The sequence below is a fragment of the Indicator indicator genome, chromosome 4 (assembly GCF_027791375.1).
Source record: "Indicator indicator isolate 239-I01 chromosome 4, UM_Iind_1.1, whole genome shotgun sequence".
Taxonomy (NCBI): Eukaryota; Metazoa; Chordata; class Aves; order Piciformes; family Indicatoridae; genus Indicator; species Indicator indicator.
Window position 1 is genome coordinate 23,840,097 of NC_072013.1, and position 22,309 is coordinate 23,862,405.

A 22,309-nucleotide genomic window follows, 5' to 3' on the forward strand; every position below is an offset into this window, starting at 1 on the left:
AGACCTCCCTGGGGGGGGACTATGCGGCTCCTGCTTGCTGACGCCTGCCAAGATGGCGGCTTCTGAGGAGGGGGGCACAGAGGCTCCGCCACCCCCTCCTTCCACTGAAGACGAGCCTCCCGGGTGGGTGACCGCCTCCTGTGGGGCTGCTCTCAGCGTGGCGGCAGGCAGGTCTGCTGGGACGGTGGAGGAGGAAGGTGGGGGTGCGGTAGGGCTCCTTGTCCCGCTGCCCCACGCGGAGGGCCCAGAGCTGCTGGCGGGGAGGGCGGAGCTGGTGCAGAGATTGGCCGCTTTGGAAGCTGGCACGACAGCGACCGGCACCATCCTTTACCTGCAGCAGGACGGCAGCCCGGTGGAGGGCACGGGGCTGAGTGCCGAGGAGCAGCGGCGACTGCTGGCGCAGCTGCTGACCACGGCTGAGTGCCCAGGGCTGTTCACAGCGGAGCAGGCACCCCCGCCGCTTTGGCACGCTGCCACGCCATTGGCCCCTGCGGAACTACAGCAGGTCATCCAGCAAGTGAGCAAGGCCCAGGAGCAGCAGAAGCCGGCGGCAGCCGCCCCTCTGGAATCCTGCCCAGGTCTGCCGCTCTCCCGCGTCGAGGGGTGCTCGCCGCCACGGGACGCTGGCCCGCTACTGCCGCAGGCCTGCGGAGCAGCCCCGCCGCTCGGCAACATCATGCACAATGCCGCGCAGCAGCTGCAGAGCGTGGCCCAGCAGGTCGCCCTGCAGCAGGGCAAAGCTATGGCGGCTGCCCGGCGCCTCCCGCAGAAGGTAACTGAGGTGGGGACTGCGGAGGGAGGGAACCTGCTACGTCCGTTTGGGGTAAAATCCACCATCGAGGGCAGCTCTCTGGGGTGCGGGGGTGTAATTTTTATGGGTGGTTTTTTTTTTTCCTCCTTCCTCAGTCACACCTGCCATTGGGTGTAGATTCGAGTCTCTCAGCTGAGACAGAACTTCAACGTGGTTTAGAAAAATCCACCTTTGAATGTGAATCCTAGCTGTGGTCAGTATTTCGGTCCACGCGAAGCTACAACAGTTTAGAAGGGTTATTTCTTAGTGTTTAAGTGGTGATGAACAGGTAGATAACACATACCCTTCTTACAGAAGGTGACAATACATGAGCTTCAATCTACGTTTTGGGGAGCAGGGGTGGTCAAGTGATGAGTTCAAGCTGAGGCAGAAATTTGAATGAGGAGGAGAGACTGAGGGAGATGAACAGCAACACACTCCTACTTTAAATCGTTGTCATAATTTTCTTCCTAACTGAGCGTTTATTAAGAGCATGGCCTGGATCAGGTGTTTGGCCTGTGTCATTTAGTGGGCTCTGGTTGTGTGTTCAGTTTGGTGAAGGTTATTAATCTGCGTAGGTGATGTCGTTGACTCTGATAGTCCAGAACAGGCTTGCTAACATGCAACGAAGCTGTGACATGGCTTAAGAAAGCAAACTTCACATGCTTTAGTTGAATAACAGTTACATCCTTAACTGTGCAGGAAAGCCTGTACTTTAAACGAAAGGAATCTGTGCTTTGAAGTTAAATCTGTGCTTTGATGCATCAGAGTGGAAAACTAATGATGTGCATTGTTTTCTTTGTGCCTTGCTTTAAGGGTGTGTGTGTATCAGCTTGATAAGTATTGTCTTTATTTATAAATGCTGTGTTTGTGTAATCTCAACTCTTCCTTTTTTTCCACAAAAGCAGCTGGAAGCCATTTGTGTCCAAGTTCAGCCAGGACAGATGAAGGAAACTGAAAGGCCAATGCCGTCGTTGGCACCAATCCAGCCCAAAACTGTAATGCTGAGTCAGTCGATTGGTAGAAATTCTAGCATACCAGGACTTGGCATTATTAATCCCCAGATAATTAGGATACAGCCTGTTACAGGAGCTGAGCAGCAGCAGCTATTTCTCCATAGTTCTTCTGAATCTCCAATTCAGGTGCTTATGCAGAAACCTTTACCATCTCTTGGATCTAGGTCTGTGAACAAGATTCCCACATCTAAGATGCTGAATGGACAGAAAGCTACACATGCCACAGTATCAGCCACCAGGTCTCCAAATATTACCATGGCTGCAGCCAGTTCAGCAAATACTTTAAGGCCATGCCTTGAAAAAAAACAAAAAGATGACAAATTGAAGAAATCCTTGAAAGTGAAAACTCGTTCCGGACGGATTTCGCGCCCCCCAAAATACAAAGCTAAAGATTATAAATTCATTAAAATGGAGGATTTGGCTGATGGTCATCAGTCTGATTCTGATGACTACTCTGAGCTGAGTATAGAAGATGATGAAGAAGGAAAGGTGAAAGGAAAAGATGCATTATTCAGTTCTTCAAATTATAATCTGAAACCCAAAATGTTTAAATGTCAGACTTGTGAAAAATCCTATATAGGAAAAGGAGGATTAGCAAGACATTATAAACTTAATCCAGGCCATGGACAGCTGGAGTCTTCACCTCAAAAAATACCTCTAAGTAAACCTAATGGAAGTTTATTTGTGGACAGTAACTGTGGAATAAAAGGTGAAATGATGAGTCCAGCACATTTGAATTCAATTGCTGTCACTTTAAATAATGAAAATGCACTAGCTACCGGCCTAGAAGAAACTGTTCATTTGAAGGCTGGAGAACAGGTAAGACATGTTGCCTAGGCCAGTTCTGTAGAAAGCAAAGTGTCAGTTTTGTAGCTGCATAGTCTTGTATTGCTCAGAAGTATCCACCAGTTCACTAAATTAAACAGATTTGCTGTTGACCTGCCTTAAAAATTGAATTACTGTCTCTTGTAGTGTTGCAAGAATAGTGTTTGTGCACATGCACATAAATGTTCTCTGACCGTTCATTTGTTACTGGTTTTCCAACATACAGTTTTCAGCTTGAAAAAGCCTTGTCTGTGTAAATGGCATTCATTGTATTTGGATAATACTATTTTCAGTTACAACCTTTAGCATGATAGACAGCAAGGCATCATCTGCTCTGTCAATTTCTGTTAGTGAAATAGAGATTTTTTTTTTTTCCCCTCTGTGATGACAGTTGTTTGGATTCCAACAGTAGACCTGCTTTTCCTACAGCAGATTTTGAAAATGTGGCTTAGCTACCCCTGGCAAACCAAGCCCTTTGGTGAAACTTCATTCTTTGGTTTTGAAGCTACTGTAGCTGCTTTTTTTTCTGTGATGTTATAAGCTGTGATGTTCAAAGTAAAATTTCTCTTTTAATATTAAAATGACTCTAACATTTTGCAGCAAGAACTGATGCAGCTGCTTTCTAGGAAAAAAATGCTCTTTTAGATGTAGCCGTGCCACATTTATTTGTAAATGCAGAGGTCTCAGAAATCTGAAAATTTGCTGCAAGTGCAACAAACAAACCTCTGTTCTCTTCTATTTGGGAAAAGAAAATTGCAGAATATTGGAGTCTGCTCTTTGTATTATTACATAGTTGTACTTCCCTGAGCAGCACTTACTTTACCTGGGATGATGGGAATTTAGAAAAATTTCAGTCAGTCTCATATATGATGCTACTACTGGTTTACAGATTGTCATTGTACCTGCTACTTCTAACTGGCAAATACGTATTTTACAAATCTGCAGTTTGACCTCTTGATTTGTTACAGTTTTTGGTCAAGTAATTTGCTTTCTAGAAATAATAGCAGGATTAATAAAACTGGTACACTGATACAAACAGGAAGGCAATAAAGATCAGCACACACAACCACAATCAACATAGTCTTCTGTCATTTCTAGAAATTTATTAACCTCTGGATGTAACTGACATAAATTTTCCCTTTTTAGTGCTTTCCTAATAGTAGGGAGCTACTGAACACTGGGATGAAAAATGTACTGATTATGAAAAGGAGCCTGATATACCTCAGTACTATTGTAAACTACTCTCCTAGAAGATACTGGGGCATTCTCATAAATTCTGGTTTGTAAGGAAGACAAGACAAAATGTGTTCAGTATGAAGTAAAAAAACCCATTTGCACCAAAATCACAACGATAACTTAAAAATAGCAAATGTACTTTAGAGTTTGCCACGTGGTCTTGTAACAGAAGCTACTTCTGAGCTGTGTTCTTAGGGAAGACTAAAGATTCTGAAATGTGGAAACTATTTTTAGTTACTGTGCTTGTGACTATTTTTTGCATAGATGAACGTAATTATAAGCATTTCTTCCTCAAAACACTGTTTAAAATGGTGAATAAATACTTTTGTCTTTTTTAATTAAGATGTGTAAGTCTACAGAAAGCAGACACTTGTTGGCAGAACAACAAAATGAAACTAGTTCAGGACAGCGGGGACCCATAACACCAAAAGGACCTGGAAGACCCAGACGACCAAAGAGACGTGGTCGACCAAGGATGGGTGGAAGATCTAGGTGTTCTGGAAGGCTTAGCAGACCTGGTCAGTCCCCTTCAAAGTCACTTAGTAGTGTGTCAGCAGAACGCAATGTATTCAGAAGAAAAGCTAGATTAAAAGAGGTATGGTTCTCTTCTGCAATTACTTCACTAGTGTCTTGCCCCTGCCCTCTGGTGTTGTTTTTTTATTGTCGGGTTTTTTATCACTTATTTTCAAGAATGATTTTTTTATTTTTATTTTTTTAACATCCCTGTGTACAGACAAGATGAAAGCCCAAGATGTCTGCTAAGAAGAAGAAAACAATAATTTGTTTTTTAAGGTAGAAAACAGTCGTAGGAGAACACTGGACACAAGGCAAAGTGGGAACTTGGTCTGGAAAGGGAATTTTGGCATGTAGATATAATCTCATTATCTTTTTTTCTGGAGAAGGATAGTTACTATTATGTATCTCCAACACAGTAAAAAGAAATAGACCAAACAGAAGTTGGATACCATCAAAAAACAAACAAGCAAACAAACAAAAAACCCCAAACCCACAAAGAATCACTTGGGGGAGGATAGAATGAGGATTAAAATCCATGCAACTAACACAATTTTTTGTTTCCTGTGTGTTGTGGAAGATTCTTTATAGCTACTAAATCTACTGGTAATCTTTCTATGAATTGGGCAACATTTGTGGAACTGAATTTTGTTTGTAGTTTGAATTTTTGTTTGTTTGTAGATGGGTAGTAACTCTGCTAAGGTTTTCTTATTATCTCTTCTTGGTTTACATCTGTTCCCTAAGCTGCTTAAGTATACAGTGTATCTTTCAAAAAAAAGTAGTGATATTTTGTGTTCTGAATGTGGGATGCATAACCTCTGTAGGCTATCTTAATAAACTCATTCTGACTTTTGACAGCTAATACAACAATGTGATAATGAAGACTTAATGGAACTGGCTCTCCCACGTCTTACAAAGCTTGTTACAGTATATGAATTTCTGTTGATGAAGGTGAGGGTTTTTTTCATGTAAAAATGTTAAATTATTTTAGGAAGACTTCCATTAGTATACATTAAAAGGTTCCTTTAGAGATGTATCTGAGTTTCCTAAGTTAGAATTCTGCAAAGTGCAGATGTTCTACACATCACTTCAGTCTTAAAACTCTGGTAGGTCCCTCAACTGAAATGCTTGCTGCCTTTTTCAGTGTCATTTCTTAGTAGTCCATAATCTTTTGACTTGAATGTTTCTGTTTTAAAATGTCAAGCAGAACAAACTGACAGATTTTAATGTAATCTTTTTTTTTAATATAGGGAAGGGGAAACAAATAATTTTTTTCCCATCTTATTTCTAGGTTGAAAAAGGGTATCCTTCCAAAGCTTACTTCCCAGATGTGTATAGGGAATTTGAAGACTTGCATAATATGGTAAAGAAAATGGCTTTTGATCATCTCAGTAATTCTCATTTGCTGAGTTGCCAGCAGCCTGTTGAAATTAAAGATGCTAAGGTAATAAAGCACTCTGGAACTGTGATTTTTTTTTGTTTTGTTCTATTTCAGATGATTTGTGCTCTTATATTTTTGTGGTGAGCTTTGTTATGCTGGTAATGTTATTTGAAGAAAACATGTTTTTTGATGAGTAAAATAGAATTTATTGTAAAAAGTTAAACAACTAACTGAAGAGAAAAAAATGAATAATGAAACTACAGTTCTAGTTTGTGGCAACAAATACAAGTAGAAATATAAAAAATCTACCAGTGCTGACATCTGTCTTGCTTACCTAGGGTAGTGCGAACTTGCACGTTACTGCAAGGTGTGTTTAGCATTATCAGCTAATAAAAGTTTATCTTGATACTTGATTAGGAAAGAGGGTTCTATTTTTAAAAGGAGTGGCCTTGATTTGAAGGGATAAATAGGCTCATTGCAAAATGAGGCCAAACTGAATGCATTTATGCAGTTCACAGTTGTACTAGCGAATATGAAAGGTAGTGAATACATTAATAAAACTGCAAACTGTTATTTTTGAGACTTCAGATTCGTTGTTTATGCAGCTATATCTAGTAGGTTTGGGCTTTCTGTGTTTGTTTTTTTTTTTCCTGTTTGTTCTTTTATGGGTTTTTTTGCAGGGGCAGTTGTTTTTTGTTGATGCGGATCTGTTTATGGATCCTTAGCAATCTCTGTTCCCCTTGCTTAGAATAAATCAGCTCTTTGTACATACCATATTTTTTGTTTTCTGTGTTTCCAGTAGTGAAAACACTGTTGGTTTTTTTTTTATACTATCTCCAACAAAATTTCTGAATGATGTGTTCGCTAAGGTACATCAGCACTGAACTTGTAAATACTATGGGAGGGAAACCTGCTGTAAAATTCAGGATAGGAACAGTGGAGATAAGATTTTGGTTCTTAGAATAATTCTGGATTAAAAAAATGAAGTCCTGTGTGACCTGTTAGCAGTGTTTAATATTTATTTTTCAGAATAAATCATGATGTTCACTCAATATACTAAAAACCTTTCAAGAATTACTACATGCCCATCTGGTTATTTTGTAATTAACACCAATGTTTCCATTTGGAGGAAAAAAGTTGTACCAACTAAGGGGATGTTGTTGATACTGCCAGTCCCAAAATGTCACCTCTTTCTTGCTTCTTTTCTGTGTTAATTTGTGTTCTTAATACAGAATTACATTCTTTAAAAAAAACCAAACAAAATCAACCCATCCCTGAGAAGTATAGTAGCACACCTACTTAAGGTTGAGGCACAGGAATGGAAAGTGGGGTGGAATCTTGGACTTTTTAACTATTAAGAGATACTCTTAAACAAGAAGACTTAATGTTTTTTTTAAATAATGGAGGGCCTAGACAGTGTTCTTTATTAAACTCTGCTCTTAGTAACTGTCTTTGGGTTCTATATATAACTGTTGTACTTCTAATTCTTTTGAGTTTGCCTCTTACTCTTCACCTTCAAATGAAGGTTGTGCTCTATTAATACAGAGGCAAGTAGGAAACATGGGAGTCTAAATATATCATGGAGCTGTGATTATTGTTGCATTAGACCCTCTATAGTTCTAATTCAGTTTTAAGAAAACCAATCAGTATTTCAGCATTTATGCATTCAGTCTGTAGAGGCTAACATTTTACTTTTTTTCCTATAACTGTTTTTAAAGGTTGCGGAATCTCTAGGAATTACAGAAATACTCACTGGAGAACGAAATACCCAAGGTGTAGACTCTTGTTCACAATGTATAACTAAAATGGTTAGTGAGCAAGTGCCTGTGGAGATACTGGGACAAAAACGGTTAGCTGAGGTATGGAATACCTTTGTGGAAATTAAAAACTAAATTAAGACAAATTAAAACCTGTTAAAACAGATAATTATTCCTTACAAAAATCATACTGTCTGACTTGGGTTAAAGTCTTTCATGGTGTTTGGAATTTGGAAATACTTCAAAAAGTGCTTGCTGCTGTGGTATCATAGCAGAGCATATGAACTACCATGCTAAAGATGCACTTTGGGAAGACACTTGATAGCATCCAGGACAGAATCCCAAATGCTTACAGGTAATCTCATGATACAAGCAAAAAAGAAGCTTGAAGCGCTAGTAAATGGGGCCCCACAGTGAGAAGAATCCTCAGATGCTACTAACTTGTGTTGGAGTAAGCGGGCTAACCTGCAACACGCTCAGATGTTGGAGAAGTAGTTGCTCTGCTAACTGGTGGTTAGTAGAGGTGCATGAAAACAGTTCCCTTCTTTCTAACAAGTTAGTTGACCAGATTTAGTCTGTTTACAGCTGTCGTGGGAAGCCGTGTTTCCTCTTCTTGAAAGTCACATCTCTGTGATCTGTCCCCTTAACTGTTCTCCTTTTTATTTAATCCAGACTTGGTTTTGATGGTGGCTAAATAAGACTAGTGCTTTTCTATCTTTCTGCCTGTGGTTGAATTTAAAGAGCCGATTAGTCTTTCTTTATTAACCAAACAATGTTGGGCAGGCTGTTCCTTTAGTAAGTTGGAGAGAGAGCTTGTAGCGTGTTTCATGTTGTACAGCTAATCAGAAGGGCTGAGAGAGATTTGATGGTGAAGCAAAGGTAGATTGTTTCAACCAAGTATCAAAAGTCATCAGTAACATTTGTCAAGGGCTGTTTTAATCCTTACCTTTTAGGAAAACTGTTAGTGTAAAATCCTGTTTTCAGGGAAAGTATGGTTCACTGCCCACAGCTGGTTTGTGATCTTTTCCAATATTGTCAGCTGTTACGATGGCAGCCAGTTAATTATCTCTTGTATTGACAGAGCTCAGGGGAGGAACTGTTGTCATCAGCCAAAAGGACCAAGTTAGAAGACATAATGGAGAATGTGAATAATGCTTATGCCAGTCAAGATGAAGTGAAAGAAAAGAGTGGGAATTTGTGTTCACTGTTTGAAAAAGATGGTAACCTCTTCACATTTTCCAATTTTGTTCTGTTCGTGGAGGAGCTGAACAAAAATCTTTGTTCTTCAAGATACTGTGGTTTTTTTGTCTTAAGGTTTCATTTCTTAGCTTGCTTCCCTGGTCCTTCAAAAGCAGCTTTTTTAACTGGAAAGACCTCATGGGGGAAAAAAGTTATGGATGGTGCAGATCACAGCAGTAGCTCAATTCTGAATGCATGTTAGTCCAGATATTGATACTACTGCAGTACTATGAGAATAGTTCTGTTCTCTACTGCATGCTTTCTGTCCACCCTATCCCTTATAGCAGAAATGGTGCATGACCTTTGTGTGTCAGCAATGGAAGAGTAAAGGAAGAGGAAGCTGTGTGTGTGTCCTTCCCCTTTGCTCCAATCGGCTGCAATAGCAGAATCACCAGAGCTTTGGGGATCCTGGGGCAGGGGGAGAGCCGGTGCAGGCTGTGCCAGGACAGATGTGTCACTTGAACATTGGAATTGAGACACCGTTTTGCGCCAGAGTCTTTAGGTGGTTGCCTTTCTTCTTATCCCTTGTCTGAGAATAGCAGAACAACAATGGATTAGAAAGTGAGATGGATCCCTACCTGTGATCTCCCAAAACTCCACTGATCTTTTATGCAAAAGTGTTGCAGTAATTCAGTTACTGTTGTGACAGATTCCAGCCCTTGCCCATCTGTAGTAAGGTGTGCATATCAGTACTGTCCTCTTGCTTTGTAAATACCTTCTTTTGGTGTTGCTGCAAGTTGCTTGCCTTTTACCCTTTGTACCGCTTCTGTCAGTGGCTCTTTTTTTTGTTTTCCCCTTTAGCTGTTTTGTCGTCTTTTTTTTTTTTCATTCTTCTGAAGAGCTCTTTGCATGACTCTGCTTATTTCTGGATGCATTATGATTTTTTTCAGGGTTATGAGTTTCTTAATTTTCATTTCATTTGCACCTACTAACAGGGCTTTTGCTAGTCTACAGTATAGAAATTTTAAAATGGTCCCTTCTGCAGTGTTGGGCCTCCTTTGTTGTGCACTGGTATCTTTGAAACCAAAACAACCTACTTGTTCTTTTTCATCTTCAATAACAAAAGCTGACAGCCCATGCTACTGCAGCTTAGTAGTTACTGTCTCCTGGTCCAGGTCAAATAACTGGTAAAACACACTAAATTTCTAGTCCTTTTCACCTTTTTTGTCACAGGACAGAAGTCTTCCCAGAGCTATTGGCACAGCTTCTTAGACACTTAGTGACTTAATGACATGTCTGAGTCCAGGATGAGCTCAATTATCAACAGAAACTTGATGAAGTTTAAAAGCTTCTGTCAGTATCCTGGTAATCAGGATAACAGCTGACAGCTTTGTGCCTGGAATATTCTTTATCTTAATGTTGCTGGCTGCATGCCAGATGGAAAAAAAATGAGTGACTTTAAGAGCAGGTTGTTTTCAGGCTTAAGAGAAAAATGCTGCTTCTAATGTAAAGTCTTTTGGAATAGAAATACTCAACAGTATTTCACTATCCAAAAATTCCTTGATTCTTTTTATTCTGGCTGCCTTGTTGGAAAGTGCTGTGAAACACTTATAAGGGGCTTCATGCTTGCTAGTTTGGGGGAAGAAAGCAGGAAAGTAGTCTACCTTTTCCTTCAAAATAATTGCTGAAAAATAATTGGCAATATTAGATTGCCCAACAAAATTATATTTCTTTCACCTTTCAGGTTTTAATCCATTAAATGGAGAAATCCTTCTTTCAGAATATGGGCATATCACAATGAAAACAAAGGAAGATAATTCATTTGCTGATTCAGGAGTTAGAATTGATGCTGAAAATACAGGTGCTTTCTCCCAGAGTGTGAAAGTGAAGATAGAATATTCCCAGCCTGTGAACATACAGGGACCAGACACAGCAAGTGATGCAGCTTTGCTACAGAGTGAGGTTGCATTGCCTGTCAAAGCTGATGGCTCACCTGCATTAGTTCAAGCCCACTTTGTGAGTGAGAATACAGCAGGTGGACTTTCAGCTCCCGAACTTTGCAACTCTGTGTTGGAGAATGCCATGGGCAGCCAGAGCACTAATTTACAAGCAAGCAAAGAAAATGACCACAATCAAAAATATCAGAAACTGAAAGAGGAAAACAATTTTGGATTTAAAGAACATTCAGAACTTCATAATGCTGATGTTACTGAGATGCAGGAACTTGAAAAAGTTTTTTCAGCAAACATTGTGCCAATAAACTACCCACACAGTGCTCAGACTGAGTCACACCAGAACCTTGTCCAGGAAGCCTCCATGTCTGCTCACGTGAACCACGAAAACTCTTCTAAAAACACAAATGAATTTTCTTGCGGGGCAGGGGAGCAACATGAGCTGGAGAATAGAGTTACTGTAGATGAAACTGTAGCCTTTGAGATTACTGATGAGAGCCATGATTTCTTGTCTCAGGGACATGAACAGATTTTTATTCAGACTTTAGATGGGCTTATCCTGTCCCATCCAGATACTTCTGTTTTGTCTCAGGCAGAAGGCATTGTTATTGTAACTGATTCCAATGGTACTACAATGCACATTCGCACACCTGAGGGGATACCTTTGGAAACCATGGAAGCACTACTGGCAATGGAAGCAGATGGCCAAAGTGAAGATATTTTGCTTTCACAAAGTGAATTGGAGCCATAAACTAGAAAACTATATGCTTTCTTCTGGAAAATATTGACTCTATAAAATGTATATTTTTCTAATGTGAATACTGAAATAATTGAAATTTAACTTATTTGTAAACTGTTTCTATGCCCTGTACTTTTTATAACTTATGTTTATATAAACCTAGCAGCATTGCAACCAAAAACATCTAGAATTGACATTGTTCTATTTGCTTTATATGTTGGGGGTGGGTGGAAAATGGAAATCTGACAACCCTAAAACTGTTGCACTATTCTCTTTTGTTACATAATTCCTTTTTTCTCTCTAGCCATCTAAAAATGCAGTGAAATTGTACTGCTGTTCAGCAGTGATGTGCTGTGTACTGGCGAGTTGTATATGGGTAAAATAAAAACTATATTGAAAATACACATTTTCTGTGCCATTGAGATTACAAAACACTATTACTGCACTTTCTTAAAGCTAGCTTGAACATTCATTGGAATCTAGGCTTGATATGCATAAATCGCCTGGAAAACAGGCAGTTTTAAATACAATACACACTTATGCATTCTGGGAACAACGTGACAACCTAGCTGATCCTTACTTAAATAAGCATCCACTGAGTTAGAGACAAAAATAGCCTCAAACAAAACCTGATTTGTGCTGAACTGTTGGAAATGTATTTTAAGCATGCTTGTCTAATGCTCAGCCACACCTTTAAAAACTGCTGTTACTTTGAAATGGGAAGGTAAGTAGTGATTCCTTAATGAGATGCCAAATTATCTTTTTACTTTAGTCTGGTATATTTTTATTAGACTTGTATTGTACTTTTTTTCTTTCAGATGATGCATCCTTTATCCATTCTGAAGTTTGATCTTCCCAGTAACTCCACACTGCCCTGCACTATTTAATCATAGTAAAAAGGCATTGTTGACTGTAATCCCTGTTCCTTTATTCAGACAGAAATCTGACCAATTTACTTATATACTGCTATCTCATATTTTTATATTTTCAGTATGTTGCTTGGCTAATAGTATTTTTGTGGTGACCTCCTGGCAGCTTCTTGTCTTCTTTCAAGAAGCTTAGCAGGTGAAAAAGAACAGCCTGAAATGACCACTATCTTTTTTTATGAGCTATTGTAGACGTTACTGAAAACTGGTAACATACCTTTAAAATGTGTGTTGCCTCATTGCTATATACTTGAGACTACTGAGATAACTGCAGAGATCAGCTAAAAGGACCTGGGATATGCAGAACTGTTCTTAAAGCAAATATGAACATCGAGCTTTGGTCTTGTACTGAGAAAACTCTAAAGCAATTTTAAACAGGACAAATTAGAGATGAAATAATCTGTTCTACTGCTCCCTTTAACATAGTTGGTTTTCATTGTTGTTTTGTGTTGGTTGTTTTTTGCTTTTTTTTTTTTCTTGGATGCCTAAGTACAAGATTAATTTGATTAGCTAAAACACTTCCTTGTCTTTCTTTTATGTGTGGATGTGAAAGGTGTCATCATATATTAGTAAGTTCCTGTCTGGTGGTTAGGTTTATGATGTAGTTTTTGGTTTGGGTTTGGTTTCTTGTATTCTTTTAAGAGGTGATAATGGTCAGAGGATACAGATCTACCTTGTAACTGAAGATACCATACAAAGCAATGTTCTGCTTCTCTTTCAAAGTCTTTGGTTGCAGTGAGCAATTCTTTATCACCCTTTTTTGTACTGACTGTCTAATTTAAAGTACATCTGAGGGCTTCAAGTGAAACTTCTCAGAGCTATAATGACAAAGTATCTTTGCAGTGATTTTGGAAGTAATCTTCCTGTGTCTGGTAGTGGTCAATGAGCAAGGGTGGAGGGAAGCATGTATCTGAACATGGAGACTGAAGAGCCTGTGTTCTCTGAGAAACAAGAACAAACCACAAATTCTACCTGTGCAGAAAATGAAAATTTGCTTTGCTTCTGCCTTCCCTATTGATTTGTACATACTGGGAAATACAATACAGCTGCTATCATCTTAGAAGGAACAATTCTGTAAGTGAACCAACCCTTTCTTCTTGGAAAATATTTTTCAAGTATCAAGGCGTTTCCATAGTGACAAGGGTTTGGCCCTACTCAGATAACTGAAGGTGGCTGTTAAACTAGGCAGAACACTTGCACAGAAAAAATAATAAAAGCCACCAAAGCTATTCATAACTGATTGTATTCTCCTTGAGCTACAGCAGAATTTCTTTTTAGTCACTAGAAATCTGGTGTAAGAATAGAACACTATTAAGCTGTCAGAAGCAACCTCATTGAACTGAGCAGTATGTCAAGCAAACTTTTCCAATTCCTGTCAGTCTTTTCCATTATTGCAGGAAACTCGTACATTTCCCTTACCAAGCTTATGGGGTTTCAACTTGGAACTAATTAAGTTAAGTGGTTATTTCTCCTATCAGAAATGTGTTCTAAAATCTCTCCCTGTTTTAATTAGATTTATCTAGTGTCAAGCTACAGCCAGTATGGTTTTTTTATAGCAGTGTGCACTTTTTGTCGCTTTTAGTTCAAATAGTTGTTTCAAGGAGAATCAAGGGTAAACATCTGTCAGGTCCCATGACAAGCTGACAGCACTTAGAAATGCTAAATAAACTGTGTCAAATGCATGATCTAAATCAACAGTTCATATAGGAGCAGGTCCTACAGGTAATCAGTTAAGTGGGAGGAATTTAGATTACTATTCCTAATGAAGTAAGCAGAAAGCCTAAATCCAGTACACATTAGTGATTTAACTAAGAATTTGATGACACAGCTGTGTATTTTCCACAGCGTAGTACACTTTTCTGAAAAGTGGTAATTTGCAATAGCAGCTAACAGTTCTGAAAGGCTGTGTAAGTGTAGCAGCTTCTCCACGCTACCCAGGTCTGACACAATGGTATGCCACAGTGATTATTATGTCATTAGGAATAAAAGCAAACAAGGGTATTGAATTACACATCAGCATTTAGCTTTTCATTAACTGTTTCTCCTGGACATACTCTTTACTCTTTTTCATGAAAGGAGTGTGACAAAGAATTCAAGCCACTGGTTCTTGTCATGTAAACTACTAACCAAAAACACAAAGGGGGCAGACTTAAACCAAACCCACTGGACATTATAAACACTAATCCAAGGAAGAACTCACTGAGCCCTATGACAGGAAGCAGACTATACCGGATAAGGCCATGACAAAAGCAGGTCTTGTTTTTATCCATGAAATGCTTCCATGAAACATCTTTAGAGGACAAAATTAATTAAAAGAGACAAGACCTTTTCACATAGTAACTGTGGAATAATGACTTGCACTAAACCTTCCCAGTGTGCTAGTTCAGGCTGTGATCACTCTTCAAGGGTGATGTACCTAACTCCACTATCATCAAAACCAAACCAGAATTTACACTAGTGTCTGTGATGCTGTTTCACAAACAAACCGAACTATGTGGCTCCTGCTGTCCACAGTTTCCATTAAGTTATAAAGCAACTACAAAAGCATTAGCCCTGTTAAGTCATGCCAAAAAACCTCCATGAAAGATCAACTACTGAATTCCTACAGTAAAAGTGACAATGTTGTAGGCATTTTGGACTGTGAAGACTTGGAAAGTAGTTACATTGTTTGCTATAGATGTCTATGTGTATTGAATCCCTACAGACCACCAAGCAGTGCTTTGCTTTTTTCCAGTTATAAAGGACTTGGCCTCCTGTAGCCTGTTGAATTTAAAATGGATGAAGCAACCAAAACCAGACTGTCCAATGAAGAAAAAGCAGTATCAGCTGAATAGAGAAAAATATTTTTAATAAGTTTTACAAAAATTCAACTTACATGGTAAGTTTTACAATTTGACATTTCAGTTTCATGTATGCATCGTTAGAAGCAAGCCACTGTACATCTGAAATTCTAGCATGGTCTGTGACCTGTTTCCAGAAGCATGGCTTCAAGTAGTAGTTTGCTGCTGTTCTCAATGTAAGGCTGGTACAACCATGATGACAAATAGACCATCATCAGATCCTGGTCAGCAGAATGAGCAATTTCTTGTACAATTGTTTGCTTGAGTTGTAGTTCCTTCTTGTACATTTCAGTGAGCTTCAGAGAAACCTCATCTGAAATGTATTGAAAAAACAAGCAAATTGTCCAGACCATTTTGGCAATTCTCTGAAAGTTAAATTATACTTGTAAGGTGTTGGTCATTAAAAACGCCTACCTTACATAAGCTATTCCCCATATTTAGATATCTTGGGGTTTACAGGATTAATAATACTTGTATGCTAAAATATAAAATGCTAAACAATTCACTCAGCTTTTGGATCTATTTTAGGCATTTGTTATTTTGACATGAATCCTATTTTAATCCTAGAACAAACAGTGGCATTCTGAGGACCCACTGTAGGACCCACTGTACAATTAGTAACTCTAGCTATTCTTGCAAATAACTGAAATTTTATTTTAAGATTTGGTAATGCTATCTTGAAATACAAGCTTCACATTTTAGAGTCACTTGATTTTATCTAATCTAAAGGACATCCTCACATGCTGGAAGGCACTTCAGTAATGCGTTGTCACCAGTGAGTCACACTAACAGTGAAAAATAGTGTTGTAACAAAACAACCAGCCAAAAGTGAAGTCTGTAATGCTAGTTATGTTAGTAATACGAGAAGAATGTTAAAATATATTTATGTAATAATCTCTAACTATCTGACTTTCTAAAAAATAGTCTTCTCCTGAATTCAAACAGTTTTAAAACTGTTTCAGTAACATCAGTTGGGAGGTCGGACTTTTGTCATCGAGTGCTAAAAGGATTGATATTAACAGTAGACAGTAACTAAATATTTCTTGACTTGTCTTGACTGACACTGAGATCAGAGGGTTTTCTTTGTCTGCTTCAGAATTAACTGAGGTATAGCTTGTTCTTCCCTTTCAAGGATTTAATTTCACTGTCAAGTTACAAGTCAAGTCACTTAAGCCTGTCGCTTAACACTACCAAGTTGCAAATGTGTCTCTCCCTACAAAGGATGTGGCTGTTGCAGCTTGGTCACTGTAAGCTGCTGACAAGCTTAGCTTTATGCTGCAATTGTTGAATGTCAGACAACACTTGGCAATTCATACAAGCAGTCGTCAGCAGTAACCTTAAGCCCAGTGGTGCATTCATGTGTTTATTGATTAGTCAATTATAAAGGAGACAGATACTCTCTAAGGCAAAACATCCAGATAAAAGGGTTTCTTTTTCAGTCCTAAAATAGATTACATCAATGGCACACTGCAATTAGCTAAGACAATAAATATTTTACTTACAGAAGTAAGATGTGGGCCACGTATGAAAGAAGGGTGCTGTGCAATTGCCAGCTCCATGGTGGAATGCTTCCAAATCACAGATTGCTTTAGTAGTCAAAGTAAGTTTTTCCATTTTCAGTTGTATTTTTGTCTGAAAATTGATAAACATGTAATGCTAATGAACAATCTTGAGAGCATCAGGCTACCATAATCTTAAATGCTGTTTAAAAGTATACTCTTTCAGAACACTATTTAGTCTTAACATTTCTAACACACTTTTAGTAACTCCACACCTGAATCACAGCTGGAATTTATATAAATATTTAATATGAGATACTCTCAAATTCTGAGCACTTCAGGTAAGAACTACTGACTCTTATTTTGCATAATTCTTTTGTTGCCTTCATGTAGAAATATAATAAAGCCCTCTCTTTTTTTTTTTTTCACCTCTCTGGGTTTTTCCTATAGTAATTTAGTACTGGGGGAAACCATCAGACTATCTATGAACAAGTGTGGCATAAGCCCTATAAATATGTTTTGTTACAATACTATGTCAAGATAACTTAAATTTGACTTCAAAAGATCAGTGGCATGTGAGAAAAGCTGCTCAGGATACTACTGACAATATATCCAGGCTGATCAAACAGCTTGGTTTGAAAAACATTTTATTCCATCCACTTCCTTCATGTTCACCCAAGTTTATGCATTACTGATGGGGCATAATATGTGTAACAAAACGGACCTTGCAGGCAGTATCTTTAAGTCAAGAAATTAAATATATATATTTTTATATAATCTCGTAAAATGGAACAAACTCATAAGGAATCAAAAAGTAAAATATGTCTGTGGTAGTAGCTAGTCTAACACTGGCTGCTTAGACTACTGTTAATTAGGAGTAATAAAAATTGCTCAGCACATGTGGTAGCCTGAATACAAAACTACCCCAAGGAAAAATAAAAATAATCCCCAAATTACTGTTACTTTTTCCCTCAGAAGAAAATTTGATGAAAATCTAGCTGCTTCCCTGATTATTCTAAATATTGGAGTGGTATCCTGTCTACATAAAAAAGTAAATACAGGATCACAGGATGTCAGGGGTTAGAAGAGACCTCTGGAGATATTCGAGTCCAAACCCCCTGCCAGAGCAGGATCATAGAATCTAGCACGGGTCACACAGGAATGCATCCAGATGGGCCTTGAAAGTCTCCAGAGAAGGAGACTCCACAACCTCTCTGGGGAGTCTGTTCCAGTGCTTTGTGACCCTTACAGTAAAGGCATTTTTCCTCATGTTGAGGTGGAACTTCCTGTGCTGTAGTTTACATCCATTGCCCCTTGTCCTATCAAAAGGCAAAAATGAGAAAAAGCTGTCTCTTTCTTCTTGATGCCCAGCCCTCATATACTTATATATACATTTATTAGATCTCCTCTCAATCTTCTCCAGACTACAAAGCCCCAGGTCTCTCAGCCTCTCCTCACAGGGCATGTGCTCCTGTACCTTAATCATCCTTGTACCCCTCTGTTGGACTCTCTTGAGTAGATCCCTGTTCCTCTTGAACTGGGGAGCCCAGAACTGGATGCAATATTCCAGGTGGGGCTTCACTATGGCAGAGTAAAGGGGGAGGAGAACCTCCCTTGATCTGCTGGAGACACTCTTCTTAATGCACCCCAGGATACCATTGGGGATGGGACAGCACATTGCTGTCCCATGGATAACTTCTTGTCCACCAGGACTCCCAAGTCCTTCTCCATGGCGCTGCTCTCTAGCAGGTCACCTCCTAACCTGTACTGGTGCAGTTTATTATTCCTTCCCAGATGCAGGACTCTGCACTTATCCTTATTGAACCTCATTAGGTTCCTCTTTGTCCAGATCTTCAGTCTGTCCAAGTCTTGCTGAATGGCCACACAGCCTTCAGGTGTATCAGCCAAGCCTCCCAGTTTCATATCATCAGCAAACTTTCTCAGAATACACTCTGTCCCCTCATCAATATCATTGATAAAGATGTTGAACAGGACTGGACCCAGCACTGATCCCTGGGGGACTCCACTAATTACAGCTCTCCAGCTGGACTTGGCACCATTGACCACCACTCTTTGGACTCTATTGTGTAACCAGTTCCTAATCCATCTCACTGTCTGTTCTTCTACCCAACATCTCCTGAGCTTACTCACAAGGATGTTATGGGAGACAGTGTCAAAAGCCTTGCTAAGGTCAAGGTAGACTACATCCACTGGTCTCCCTGCATTTACCCATTCAGTTACAACATCATAGAAGGCTATCAGATTAGTCAAGCAGGATTTCCTCTTGGTAAATCCATGCTGACTACTCCTGATAACCTTCTCTTCCCAAATGCTAGAGATGACTTCCAGCATGAGCCACTCCATCGTTCCAGGGATGGAGGTGAGGCTGACAGGTCTATAATCTATCAACTTCCTTTTTTTTTTAATGGGCCTCTGCTTTGGCAGAGGGTTGTAAAAGTTATTTTTAATAAGAATTTTAAATTACAGTGTCAATACTCTTTTTGCTTCCTATCAAACTGGCAGTTGAAATTAATTCCTAGCAATGTATCCAGAAAAAAGGCGAATTACATAATAATCACTTTACTCTCTAGAGAAGGAATTCTGTACGGAAAATGCAGGTAGGCAGACTAAAAGGGTAACTGTGCTATGTCTGATCAAAGATAGCTGCAAAGATATGATGGCAGGTAAAGCACTGCTTTATGTTTTGCTCTTTGTTTTGTTCTAAACAGAGAGAATATTCAGGATGTCAAAATGGAAAGCAGCTGCAGTTTTAAAATGCATTATTTGTATGACTTGTTTTCAGGTCACCTTGTAAAAGGAGGAGTAGAATTATAAGCAGAAGGCAGATGTAAACCAGCTTTCAAATTTGCCAATCAAACAAATAAATGGTGCACACTAGATTTATGGTCACTTAGGTTTGAAGCCAAAGAAGTATGAATAAACCCAAATACAACAAATACTTGAGGAAGTTTCCTTGTGTCATACTCAAACAAACTTGTAATTGATTCATATGGTTGAAGATTGAAAAATCAGCATTACCATATGCTTTAAGGTTTCAAGTAATTCTGCACAGCAATTGTCCATTTCTTCATTGTATTTTGGAGCTGGCTTCTCAGTTTCTGTGGCACTGTTGTCACATGCTATCTCCAGTTTGTTGTCCCGAAATCTAAAATAGAAACATAAGGCAGAATAAACAACTGTGTGTAGGTTCACTCAAACCCTGCAGACTTAAAACCCGTGTGGTGTGATCCTACAAAATCTCTCTCACAGGCTGTTCATGAGAACTACTACATAAAAATATTAAGAGACATAGCTAGTCATGTGAGCAATTGGGACTGGTATCATAACATTCAGAGGAGTTTAGAATTACTCTACTGTTGATCACACACTTGAGAAAGAGTTGCAGGTGTTAACACCTTTTTTCCTCTCTTGGAGGTTATTCTCTCATAGACAAGGTATACTCAGACTTCAGCTGCTCCAGCTGACAATCTGATGCTTCACCACAAAATCATCTTCATGCTCAATTAAAGTTAGAGCAGACACCTAACCTCTCTTGCTGACTTTCCCACAGAAGCAGTAAAATTAGGGAAAAGGGAGTTGCTGGAGAGGGAAAGCAACGTCTGACACCATTACAGCAAACATTCCAGGGCTTGTACCTGTTGGAATCCTGTGAGACAAACCCTGTCCAGTTGTCAAGACTCTTGAGAAGTTTTTTCTCAACTCCCTGTTATTTATAGGATTTCCTTTACAGCATGAAGAAAATAGCTCTACTAAACTGTTTTGGTTTGTTTTTCTAATCATCACTGTTAGAAGATTTTGTCTATATAAATCACTGATTCTTTCTTAAAACCCATTGAACTTTTGACATGAGTGAAATTTGGTAATACTAGCTTCAGTGTAAATATGCAAGAGAGTAAAGGAGCTCATCTGGGTTGAGATATATAGGACTGGATTCTTAATTCATACATTATCTAAGTATTTTAAATATACATTAAGCTTAACTATGTAAACCACACATTTTCCACTTCTTGCAAATACTGTTACTTTATGAGAGAATTTTAATCTTTATGAGACATTTATTATTTGAATGTAAATAGTTTGTGTAACCAAGAAATGCCAGTGCTGAGTTTGATCTAAGAACTGGCTTATCCACTCCAGCATTTTCTTTCCCCCATCTCCTTAAAGAAATTTTTAGTGGAGAAAACAGACTAATTTCTCAATAAACCCTCATGCTGTTTTTACCTGTATCTATTTGCATACTTACTGCTCACTGATTTTCATGTTGACTATTTTATTTGCTGTAGTAAATCCATTATCATTCAATCTTTCCCATTTCATCATTAAATTATGCCAGTCTGCTGCATTATCTTTTATTTTTCTTGCACTGACAGATAAAACAGGTCTTCTTGGAGTACCATCAGCAGGACTTTTGGCTGTATGAGAATATAAAGAATTTCAAGCCATTTAAAGTGCATAGAAACAAACCAGCAGATCTGTGAATGATTCCTTGCTTGAAATGAATATTGATTAAAGCAGAATTAAACTGTCTCCAGTTGTGAAATCCAATTCCTCATCTACCAGCCTATAACTATTTACAAGAAAAAGATGCTGTTAAAAAATGAAAACGTTCTGAGATGTGATATTCTAACGTGCACACTAGAGGCTTCGCAATACGATCAATTTAGCAGTCTCATGCCAATGTATGATCATCAAATACAAAAGCAGTGTGTGATGGTAAGAAATCATAGCAACAGCTACTGTATGCATGCAGTGCTTATGCCATGAACATGTGAACTGATAATCTACACATGAGCCTGAGATGTCTGTGAGAAAGCTGGATCCTGCTGAAGATGGTGGGTCTTTAACACCGAGCATCAACGCCTATTTCATAATGAGTCCTTGGAGAACCACACGGCTACTGGAACCTGCTACACGTTGCTCCTACTACAGATGAGCATCAACCCAGGGAGAGGGCTTCGAGCAGCCATTTCTGCCCATCATCTGCCCCATCTTCACGCGTCAGATACTGCCTTAGGAGGCAAGGGGCTGCACATCCGGCTCGAAGCTAAGGAGTAGAGCCCAGCGCTCTGCCCCGACATTGGCCGGTTTTAACTTTTATTCGTAGACACGCTTGAGAAGTGCTCACAACCGTGAAGCCCACACGCATGGGAAAACGAGTGTGTCTCGCTTCCCCTGGGGGCAGAATAGAGGTGGTGGGCACCTTCTACGCGCGTATCCATATCCATGAGCGAAAGTAACAAGCTAACATGGCTCAACAGGCACAGGCACCTTATTAATCTATTAAGCAAGCGCCAGGACCCGGCCTCCGGCTGCTCCCCGCTGTCCCAGGCCCAGGCCCGCTTCCCTCACCTCCCGTCGCTCCTACCAAGGCCCGGCTGAGCGAGGAGCACAACCAATCTCACTCACCCGCCATGGCAGTGCCCCACCGCCTCCCGGAAGTGTGCTCACTTCCGGCCCCGCCCAAGCCCGGCGCCGCTGAGCAGCGCAGGCAGCCGGGGCCACTGCCTCGGGGCCTGGGCAACGCTGCTTTGCTTCTCTTCACCCTCCCTGCTGGCAGCTATGGCTGCCTCGCGCTCCTGAGGAGGTGAGTGGAGCAGCGTCTTCTCGGAGACGGGCGAGAGTTGCCTGAGAGGCT

At 39.6% G+C, this 22,309-nt stretch overlaps 2 protein-coding genes across 2 annotated transcripts; one reads left to right on the forward strand and one right to left on the reverse strand.

Annotated features, from left to right (window-relative positions):
• The first annotated feature begins 52 nt into the window (after positions 1-52).
• Positions 53-11,400, forward strand: ZNF839 (zinc finger protein 839). The gene is made up of 10 exons (XM_054400509.1): positions 53-208; positions 242-578; positions 657-772; positions 1,696-2,625; positions 4,211-4,462; positions 5,239-5,331; positions 5,672-5,824; positions 7,480-7,620; positions 8,600-8,738; positions 10,442-11,400. The coding sequence occupies exons 1-10, from the start codon at positions 53-55 to the stop codon at positions 11,398-11,400; spliced, it is 3,276 nt and encodes a 1,091-aa protein (XP_054256484.1).
• A 3,836-nt stretch (positions 11,401-15,236) lies between these two features.
• Positions 15,237-21,009, reverse strand: CINP (cyclin dependent kinase 2 interacting protein). The gene is made up of 4 exons (XM_054400729.1): positions 20,918-21,009; positions 19,693-19,819; positions 16,657-16,786; positions 15,237-15,467 (listed from the first exon to the last, which is right to left on the reverse strand). The coding sequence occupies exons 1-4, from the start codon at positions 20,992-20,994 to the stop codon at positions 15,265-15,267; spliced, it is 537 nt and encodes a 178-aa protein (XP_054256704.1). The 5' UTR covers positions 20,995-21,009; the 3' UTR covers positions 15,237-15,264.
• Between the last annotated feature and the right edge of the window lie 1,300 nt (positions 21,010-22,309).